Source organism: Rhagoletis pomonella, unplaced genomic scaffold, assembly GCF_013731165.1.
Source record: "Rhagoletis pomonella isolate Grant_MI unplaced genomic scaffold, Rhpom_1.0 Rhpom_scaffold_00002, whole genome shotgun sequence".
In the NCBI taxonomy this organism is placed as follows: Eukaryota; Metazoa; Arthropoda; class Insecta; order Diptera; family Tephritidae; genus Rhagoletis; species Rhagoletis pomonella.
The window spans coordinates 2,486,962-2,497,106 of record NW_023458556.1 but is presented as its reverse complement, the minus strand read 5'-3'; the positions used below and the strand labels follow the sequence as shown (position 1 = coordinate 2,497,106).

At 36.1% G+C, this 10,145-nt stretch overlaps 3 protein-coding genes across 4 annotated transcripts in view; 2 read left to right on the top strand and 1 right to left on the bottom strand.

Moving 5' to 3' along the window:
• Positions 1-3,506, top strand: part of LOC118732439 — a 4,551-nt gene extending 1,045 nt beyond the window's left edge. Inside the window, exons 5-11 of the mRNA XM_036461575.1 lie at positions 18-245; positions 328-989; positions 1,109-1,215; positions 1,288-1,407; positions 1,679-1,884; positions 1,951-2,137; positions 3,058-3,506. Coding sequence (XP_036317468.1) covers positions 18-245; positions 328-989; positions 1,109-1,215; positions 1,288-1,407; positions 1,679-1,884; positions 1,951-2,137; positions 3,058-3,410 — 1,863 coding nt within the window. The 3' untranslated portion in view covers positions 3,411-3,506. The remainder of the gene's footprint in view (positions 1-17; positions 246-327; positions 990-1,108; positions 1,216-1,287; positions 1,408-1,678; positions 1,885-1,950; positions 2,138-3,057) is intronic.
• Positions 3,507-3,533: 27 nt separating this feature from the next.
• On the bottom strand, positions 3,534-4,681 carry LOC118732486 (proteasome subunit alpha type-7-B). The gene is made up of 3 exons (XM_036461616.1): positions 4,458-4,681; positions 4,151-4,380; positions 3,534-4,096 (listed from the first exon to the last, which is right to left on the bottom strand). The coding sequence occupies exons 1-3, from the start codon at positions 4,557-4,559 to the stop codon at positions 3,667-3,669; spliced, it is 762 nt and encodes a 253-aa protein (XP_036317509.1). The 5' UTR covers positions 4,560-4,681; the 3' UTR covers positions 3,534-3,666.
• An 83-nt stretch (positions 4,682-4,764) lies between these two features.
• LOC118732427 (katanin p80 WD40 repeat-containing subunit B1) overlaps positions 4,765-10,145 on the top strand; it is a 32,638-nt gene continuing 27,257 nt past the window's right edge. The window contains exons 1-3 of one of the 2 annotated variants that reach the window (XM_036461568.1): positions 4,765-5,319; positions 5,417-5,544; positions 5,601-5,818. In XM_036461568.1, coding sequence (XP_036317461.1) covers positions 5,286-5,319; positions 5,417-5,544; positions 5,601-5,818 — 380 coding nt within the window. In that variant the 5' untranslated portion in view covers positions 4,765-5,285. The remainder of the gene's footprint in view (positions 5,320-5,416; positions 5,545-5,600; positions 5,819-10,145) is intronic. The other variant, XM_036461563.1, reaches the window with a different exon arrangement.

Sequence of the window (10,145 nt, the reverse complement as noted above, 5' to 3'; positions counted from 1 at the left end):
TTACGCCAGTCAACAAGGTACTTCGTAACGTACTTGCCACGGATAATGAAAACCACGATACACCAGCTAAAAAATATACACCTAACCGTGTACATTACAATTATGATGTCACATCTCCATATTACATTAACATCACCCATCGACGTCACAGGCCTCAGCCTATATTTCCAACCACTGCGGAGCCGCTCAATAAAGCCCGCAATATTGAAAGAAATAGTTCAGATGTACAAAGTGTGAATTCTGAGGTATTAAAAAAATTTATTCATCAATTTGTAATATATGTATGTACATATTAAAATGTAAATTGGTTTAATTGATCATTTACAGGGACATCGTCCGGAATCACTAACTTCACCTCAAAAGTCAGTTAATGTTTTCGACCTAACAGAGAAAAACTTAAAAGAACTTTCCCTGGCCACATCTAATTTAGAACGATCTTGCATATCTATGATCGAGTCTTGGCGAAGAAAAGTAGAGAGTTCACGAGCGAGAAGGTCAATTTTAAGGCAGTACACCAATGTTGACGAAATGTTGGACGAATTAATGAACAGCGAACATCTTAACTATACGAACACAGCATTGCAAAAAGAAGTGAAGTCAGATTCGGCAGAAGAGCAACCAAAAGCATCTACAGCAACCGCAGGGAAGTTCTTACTTAATTCTAATGTCTCTTTGGGTGCTATAATACAAAAAGCGGCGCAAGCCAATGTCTTAAATATGGATCCACCAGCACGCAATCGAGAGTTAGACAGTAGCTACCATACTGTGCCACCTTTCACTGAACAATTGGATGAAAACATAAGTGCAAATATGCCAGATGAAGGCTTGCAAAACTCACAGAAGAACGACTTAAAAGAAAAAAGTACAAAAAATTCAGCATCTGAATATTTTCTACAAATGACTGAGGCTTACGTACACACTGACGACGAGAACGGCCTAGTTTTCTATGAAACCAAGCTGCTTAGTACCCAGAATCATGCAACTAACAGGTAGTATAATATAGCGATACTTATATACATAGGTCTTTTACATGGTTATTACATATGCATATATGTATGTATGTACATAAATACATACATACATATGTATATGATTTCTTTATTTCAAGCGATCAACAAAATTTGAATAATACAATATCCACTAATGTTACAATTCCTTTGGACTACGAAACGGACGAGCTACGCGCAGAGTTGACACATTATGGCGATCCTCCAGGTAAGCGGTGTAGCTCTGAATTATAAGATGCATTGCCATGCAAACACTGTTTCTTTAATTTGTGTATTTCAGGACCGATAACAAAGAGTACGAAAAAGCTTTATATTAAAAGACTTATAAAGTACAGAAGGAATGCTCCAAACCCCCTCCAGCTTAATACCAAGGGAGCGGCTAACGCTGATAAAACTGCAAGTAGGTTGTCATTCATATTTTCAACCGACTTCAGAAAAGAAGAAGGTTATCAATTCCGCGGAATATTTTTTTTAATTTTTACGTACATATGTTACCGCATAAATTTGGACCATGTAAACAGATTTCGATAAATATTTTTTTTATCGTAAATGTTTGGTCCCATACCAATTTGGCTTAGATCCGATCATTGGATCATGAAGAAATTAACGGTACTTTTTTGTTTCAAAATTATCTTTATTCTAATAAAATATTTTGTTCTTTTGATAAAAAGGGTTCTCAGTGGAACTGCAGCGTACTATACGTTCTTCAGAACAGTTTTCTTTAATACCCGAGTACATGAAATATGAGTCCAAATCGGCAGAGTATTTTGCCAACCTTCCAAACAAGCGGAAAATGAGAGAAGGACACCTAAAACAAAGCTTTATATATATGCTTATCGATCCCCGGATTTCATGTAATTTACCAGGGGAAAGTGTGGTATGCCTGTTACTATTTTAACCTTTGTATATACAAATTTAAGTAGGTATTTTCTTCTTTTCACAGTTCCTTGACAAGCATAGCGCATGGATGCGATTTCTTCATTCAGTTTTCTATGTGGGCAAAGGAAAGACTTCACGGCCATATTCCCATTTATATGAAGCGATGAAATTGCATTCACGTGTACATAGTCAGGAGAATGTTTCAAAACCCAGTTCGGGAATTGTAAAACCACGGCGTGGGAAAATTTCATGTAAAGTATTTCATATAGCAAATATACATATCGCTCATTTACTTCAATAGTGTCATAACTCAAAAAAGCAAAACTAGAGAAAAACGACTTAGAAGTTTTGAATTTAGGTAGACTCCTATAGAAGAAATGAATACATACTTTGTTCAACCTGTTTCCAAGAGTACTTCAGAAAGCGTCAAATGTACTTTAGAAACAGTAAAATGTACATCAGAAAGCGTAAATTGTACTTCAGAACAAATAGTCAGTTCATTTTACACCTCACTAATATGAAGCACATTTTACCTTTTCTGAAGTACATTTGACGCTTTCTGAAGTACTCTTGGAAAAGGTGAAGTGAGTTTCCGGTTATCGACACAATATTCATATCGTCACCTGAAATGCAGAAAGATGTAACAAACATCATCGTTGAAATGCAGTCATAACTAAAAAAAAACATTAAAACTCACTTTTCGAGTTATCATGATGGATTTCATCGAATTACGACTCCCCACATAATTTTATGAAAAATATACAGGCAGGTTCTGGAATTTACTTTCGAGTGAATTTCAATCAAACTCGCTTTGAATTCAAATTGGCAGGGGTTGAAATTCACTCGGAAGTGAATTGCAGAACCTGCCCGAGTATGTAGGTAAAGGTAGCGGTAATTTCTGCATACTCAGCTCAAAAGTTATATATTTTGGATTATGACACTATTGAAGTAAATTAGCGATATGTACATCGATGGGCGTCCGCAATAACGACACAACTAAAAATTTAAACAAAACAACAAATATACTATTGTGAAGTCTCATGTCTCTTAAAGTAATAAGGATTATAGATATGAGATACTTTGAATTTTGAGTTATATCATTATTACAGATCACCATCGGTATGTTTCCTTCTATGCATTAACAAACAATCCTATTAATAAATCATTTTAGCGATTCGAAAACAAACTCTTTGTGTAGACGTTTTCAAAACGAGTCTCTGTAAGTCTCCGGATAATAAAAAACTGAACAGAATCCTAGACATTTGGCGCTGTGGAAAAGGTGTGGTTTGTTTACATGTCTTTCACAATATATTACCCTCAGAGGCGTATACCAGAGAAGCGGCTATAATCGACGCATTTGGCTTAGATCATTTAACAAATTACAAGCGAGGCGATTATTACGGTCCATCGCAAACCTGGACTATGAAGGAAAAGAAATTCTTAGGTATATCCTTGCTGTATAAAGCATTACAAATATATTTAGCCGAGGGAGAATCGCAACTTTCCCCGAGTGATCTCATATAAAGTTGTAAGCTATGTTTATACATAGTTTAATATGTAGTAACTAAGACATTGTCTCATGTATAATTGTATGTAAGTATACAATTAGTGAATGTGATATTTTAGATGATTTATGTGAAAAATATATTGACTTGGGATTGTACAGATCTTTATTAAAACATGTTTTATTTCCGCTTATCGGCGCCTTACATACCAAGTAGAGGAAACTAACAAAGATATTGTGTGTGGAAATAAGTTTTCCAAATTTTATATCGATATTTTACTTTTTCTGGCTTTTCTTTTCATTCTCCTCCTTTTCCTGTTTGATAGCCTCAACATGTTTCTTAACTTCATCTGCAGACAGCGTTACCAGTCTCGGAGTATCTCCAGGCTTTTCCGCTTTCTTCATCACGACAATTTCCAAATTTCCACTGGCTTGTGCTACCTCTCGAAGTGCCTTAATGGTCAGCCGAACAGCGGCATCTTCTTCTGCAACACTTTCCTCCTTGTAGTGCTTTTCTAAATACTCGCGTACTGTTTTGGCAGCACGTCCAACGGCATTCGCCTTCCATTCATAGTAATTCCCAGACGGCTCAGTCTGGTAAAGATGTGGATCGCCATTGCTATCGAATCCCGCTATCAAACACGAAATACCAAATGGTCGTCTGCCATTGCTCTGTGTGTACTTTTGTTTCAATTGGGCAATGTACCTGTTGGCGGACCTTTCGGTAAATTTCTATATCCTCTTTGAAATCATAACTTACCGTGTAATATATTCCAATGTGACGGGGTCCTCCACGTTCAGTTTGTGGCTTTGACATTCTACACGGGCTCGATTAATAAGAATACGCGCATCAGCAGTTAAACCCGCAAAGGCTATGATGACATGGTCATCCAAGGTACAAATTTTCTGCACCGTCCGGTCTAACTGTAATGTGGGCATAGACTTCTTTTCTACACCCAGCACAACAACGTCTTTACCACGTACTCCAACCTGCAAAATTTGTATGAAATTAAACAGTCTTGTTCAATGGGGAAAGGACATTTATAGAGGAGGTTAAGTTCACTCACAGCCGAAGATCCTCGACGCACTGCTTCCTGGGCGTACTCCACTTGCAACAGATGGCCATCTGGTGAAAAAATAGTGACAGCGCGATCGTAACGGGCAGACATTTTACTAAAAACGTGATATCGCAGAAAAATATGAAAAAATCAACGAACAGCGGGCAATGATTACAAAAATTGTAAAAAGTGTTTGTCAGCTTCGTGGTTGAGCACTGCCAGCAAGAAGTACTATTTGTTTAGAGATGCCAGACACAACCAAGAAAAAACTGACAAACAGATGGCGCTTGTCACGGATGGAGTAGGTAACAATAGATTGACTTCCGGTAGTGCCATTTGACCTTAACTTCTGGTAGTGTAATTTAGTCCCTAACCGATTCCGGTAGTGCATTCGGTCCCTAACCGATTCCGGCTGTCAACTGTCAATGTAAACGTCGACGGCGACGTAGAAAAAAGATTTTGTTTTCTTTTCCATTTTATACAAAATAAGAAATAAAAGATTTGTGTTTTATTTTTACAATTACCAAAGCATCTATGTACGTTTATCGCGAAAATTGAAACGAAAATAGATAATTGCGTGAAATTAACGGCTGTGACGGCGACGGCGACGACAAGTGCGTGAAAAATTCTTGAGTTAAAAATTGAGACTTGTGGAATTGGTAAACGGTAACAGCGCTGACGGCAGTGGCGACGTATTCGACACATGCAAGATAGCTGGGAAAGCAAATATATTTGAAATCTCGGGAATTCTTATTCTTGGCTAAAAGTGAAGTGTATTTAGCTAATAAATTATTCTAAGCAACAGCACACTGCGGATTACAAAAGTGGCTGAAAATTATGGCATTGGCTCGAAAGCTAACAGCAAAAATATGTAAGTTCCTACTTAGATATGTACATATCTTAAGGATATTGCATGGGTTAGTAACAAATTAATGAAAATCTGATTTTATTTACATATGCCTTCGCAGATGAGATAAAAGCTCATGACGCAAATGTTACCAGTCTTGACCTTGGTGAAACGGGTAGTGTATTAGTCACTGGCGGACAAGATCGTAATGTGAATTTATGGGCGATCGGTAGGGAAGAACTGTTCATGGTAAGCAGAACACTGTGCTAATATTGAAACCCCCAATACAATTGTCGAAATTTCAGTCACTAACCGGACATAACAGACCGATTGATTGTGTACGTTTCGCTTACAATGATGACTTCGTCTATTCGGCGGACGATATTGGTATTATCAGACGCTGGGACTTAAACGCGCAGACCATCTGCTCGACTTTGAATGGCCACATGAAAAGCGTGCGCACATTAGACTTCAATCCATCCGGGGAATATGTGGTATCTGGTAGTAATGACACCACTGTTAGGTAAGTTACAAAATTTCATTCATAGTACAGTGCAAAAGAAAAATACCAATCAATTCAAAACAATTCCAAAATATCGTTCAATCTTATTTCAAATAACCTATGCAACAACGAAATTTCTTGGTTTCATGTAACCTACCTTTTATTATAGTCCAAAGTATATTAGTCTTACCAATTCACTTAAAACTACCAGATTTTTTTAATTTGTGTATTCAATAGCAGACGTTGTTGTATTGCATTACAATAAATTGTTATTTCATAGCAGCAGCCCGTTCAGTGACTCTTAATTGCGTAGGAGTGTTTCTGTTTTTTTTTTGGGCTATCATACATATAAGTACATGTTTGCATGTGGGCGAGTGTTTTATTAACTGCAACCTTTAAGTCGAAAAATTAAACCTCAACCTCATCCAATTATGCTCTATTAATGCCGCATCAATTTTTAATTAGGCACTCTGAGATTCCAAATATATGTATGTACATATGTATATATGAAATGACTGGCGTGCTGTTTTGGACTCGACCAAAATAAAGAAGAATATACTAGGTTTAAGGCCGTTTTATTGCTCTTCATTCTTAAGTTAGCCGCTTTTTATGAATTAAGATTGCGAACGCCAGAAAATAACATATGTAGACAAACGAAATAAAAACGCAAAAATATGTATAAAACTAGCTATGTTTATAGCGCTTAGAAATGTTTGCGAATGGAATTCTTACGTATGTACGTATGTATGCACATGTATACATACAAATGTAAACACAATTATAGTTCCCCACAAGTCATTCTCCGTGCCCACACATTTAAGAACTACCTTCTCAGCTCAATCGCTCGAAATGCTTGATTTCTATAGATATTTTGCGCTATGAATGCTCGCAAAATCATGAGCAAATAAATTTCGTTATTACGCGAGATGCACACAAGTACTTACATACGAACATCTCAACATAAAAATTAAAATTAATATAAATTTGCGGAATAACATATAGTTAATTTCACTTCACTTGCACGAACTTTCTATTATTAAGCTGCATAAAAAAAGCAATTTTTTATGTTGCAGGTTTTAAGTTTCGCATCGTTAATATTCTTGTAAACTGGCTACTTTATGACCGTTTATGTTATTACTTTTTGTACATACATACACTTTCCCAACAAGTCTAAAAAAGATCTAGCTACACCCATTCGTATGTATTTTACATTCATATGTATGTACCCTTGTCTGTGTAATAATTAAGTTGGCGATATTTTGACCAGTTTTGGCTAATTTTCCTTTATTTATTTAATGTTTGTTGATCTAAATAGATATATGTACATACAAATCATCGTTTAAAGTACAAAACCGCGTTACGTGGTTCTGCAAAACCTCGTAAATGACATTTGTGCCAAAAAAGATATTTGCTCACCTGACATCAAGCCCTTATCCATTCATACTAAAATATCGATACTTTCGATATAAGCCGCTGTGGTGTAGTGGTTAGCAGTGGGCGCTACCACTCCCCAAGGCCTGGGTTCAAGTCCTGGACAAAGAAACATCGCAAAAAATATATAAAAAAGGTTTTTTCTTAACAGCAGTCGCCCCTCGGCAGGCAATGGCGAACCTCCGAGTGTATTTCTGCCATGAAAAACAGCTTCTCATAAAAATACAATCGCCGATCGGAGTCGGCGTAAAACTGTAGGTACCTCTTTGTGTGGCAACATCAAGGCGCACACAACAAATCGGGGGATAAGCTCGAAGATATAACTAGGGATAAAAGAGAGAACCGTTTTGAAATAAGACAAGTTTTACTCTCGCCTATACGCCTATACATGCGAGGGTTTGCTGATACGCGGTTTTGTACTTTAAACGACGATATGTATAATATACGAAGGCATTTATATACCCGAGCGCACTTGTGCATAAGGGTATTATAACTTTGTTCACATAACGGTTGTTTGTAACCAGCAAAACGAATCGAGATAGATATAGACAAATATATACATAAATGATCAGAATGAAAAGAGAAATCGATTAAGCGGTGACTGTCTGTCCGTCCGTCAGTCTGGCTGTGCACACGATAACTCGAGCAAAAATTGAGGTATATTAACGGAACTTGGTATGTGTACTTCTTTTTAGCGAAGGATGGATGGTATTGACAAGTAATTTTTAGCAAAAAAACCAACTTTAACGGTAGCTTCAGAACTAAAAAACTGCGATATTTTAGTAACTCCTGGGGCTTATTTACTCCAAATTGATACTGATTGTGATTTTAAATTCGTATTATGAGCTATGCAAGCGTGCGAGTATCGAATTTTCTGTCGAACAGAATTATGCTTTCGTTGGTGTAGCGAAGTGTTAGAAAATTTTGAAAAATGTATGATTTTACATTTGTTTTCTTACTTTTTGGCTGCTAGACACTAATTTTAAATAATTGTTGTTAATTTTATGCAGTTCTATCGTCGTGAATACTTTACACACGCTCGAAAGGCTGGTTTTACTTATGAAAGAAAATCCCAATACTCTGTCGTCGCGATCACTGAGAACAAAATCATAGAGCTGTTTATAGTTTTAATATATTTTAAATAAATTTGGATCAAAAAATTTCTTAAATATATTGTATGTCAAAATATATTCGAAACACTACACTTAAACTCTCTCAAACGTTTTCTGCCAGGCCAGGAGCCAGTTTTCTAAGCTCTCATCCTCTGACGAATCGCAGAACCAGAACTCCGTTGTACTAATTTTTATAAACTCACTTTCTTATTTCATTTTAATTTGCACAAATCTATATATGTATCTACATATGTATAATAAGCACACTATTTAGTTTGCCCGATTTGTAAACAAAGCTTCTCAGCGGTGAACAACCTAAACGAGCGAAATTCACAATAGCGCTATTTCCCATTTAATGAGCGCCATAAAATTCGTTCGATCAGCACTTTCGACCGCGGTCGAAGATCGAATGCAACTCATAATAGGGGCCTATATATTTCGGTAACCGCTCCACCAATTTCTCCCACACTTGGAATGGTTGTCGGTACAACACACTGAAAAATTTTAAAATCGGGCAATAACCACGCCCACATCCCATATAAAAATAATTTAGAGAAATACAAAATCTTCGATAAATCATTAAATACTGAAGCTAATTTATTCAAAATTGACATTTGCAATAATTCTTTAGCAAAAAATACGTTTATGATAAAATTTTGGAATATTGGCGTGGCACCACCCACTTCTGACAACATATGTGTATCTCGACAACCGTTTGAACCAAACTCGGTGCTGTGCTTGCCACATAAAATAAAAACGCTGAAAATGATTGAAACTGCGATATTTGGAAATTTAAAGACGCTAATTTAAACAAAATTGATACTAATAACAATCCCATAAAAGTAAGTAACATTATTATGGAATTTTGGAAAATAGGCGTGATACCGCCCACATGTAACTATATGTGTTTATGGAAGGTGTTCATGTAATGGTATTTTTCGGAAAGGTGGAAAAAAACTATATTAAATACTTGCGCCGGGTATTTATTGTTCGGCTCCGCCCGAACTTAGACTTTTTTACTTGTTTGTTATGTCATCCAATCTTAGGCACATAGATCAGGTTACTATTCAATAATTCAGCAATAATAAGTTACAATAATTTATTTAATTAATTTTTCGAAGAGTTTCACCTGTTAAAAATCAAATTCAAATTATTTATTAATCAATGTCGTCAGACCTGCATCGCTTTTTCGAATTTTTGTACAATGGTCAATATGTCGCTAACTTAATTAGTTGACCACAACTGTGCATGTCTAGTTGCAACTAGTTTTTAAATTGAACACAGAAAAATTAAAACGATTTAATTCTTAAATGAATTTGTAGTTCACTCCTGCTAAAAGTTTTAAACAAAAGCAAAAGTTGCTGATAAAATAAAAAGGGAATATGCGACATTATAGCTAATTTGATATTTCAATTATCTCTAGAATATTAAACCTCGACTTGAAAAGTAGAATATACACATTTTAAATATCGCTACCCAAAGGTGAAAAGGTCCAATGACAGATATTGCGAAACGACATCGATTTTTCGTCTCTCCTGAATAATTAAAAAAAAAAATGTACTTGTCACCTTTTCACGTTTAGGTAACGATATTATTTTTTCTCTTCTAGCCGTTAACAGAGAGGGTGTCGATAAAAGCTTTGACGTTGGAACTCAACGTCGACGTCGATTTTGCTTAGCCAATATCAAATTTGTGTAGACAGCAGTCAGTTGACCTCGAAAACTAATGGGCGCTTAAGTATTTTGTACAAAAGAACAGTAGGGGTATTCTCCAAATCTTGCAAAGCCATTGCACGTAGCACGGAT

Coding starts and splice junctions, on each gene's coding strand:
- LOC118732486 (XM_036461616.1), bottom strand. CDS start 4,559: ATGTCTGCCCGTTACGATCGCGCTGTCACTATTTTTTCACCAGATGGC. Junction 4,381..4,457: donor TGCGTCGAGGATCTTCGGCT/GTGAGTGAACTT, acceptor CAAATTTTGCAG/GTTGGAGTACGTGGTAAAGA. Junction 4,097..4,150: donor ACATTGGAATATATTACACG/GTAAGTTATGAT, acceptor GTCCGCCAACAG/GTACATTGCCCAATTGAAAC.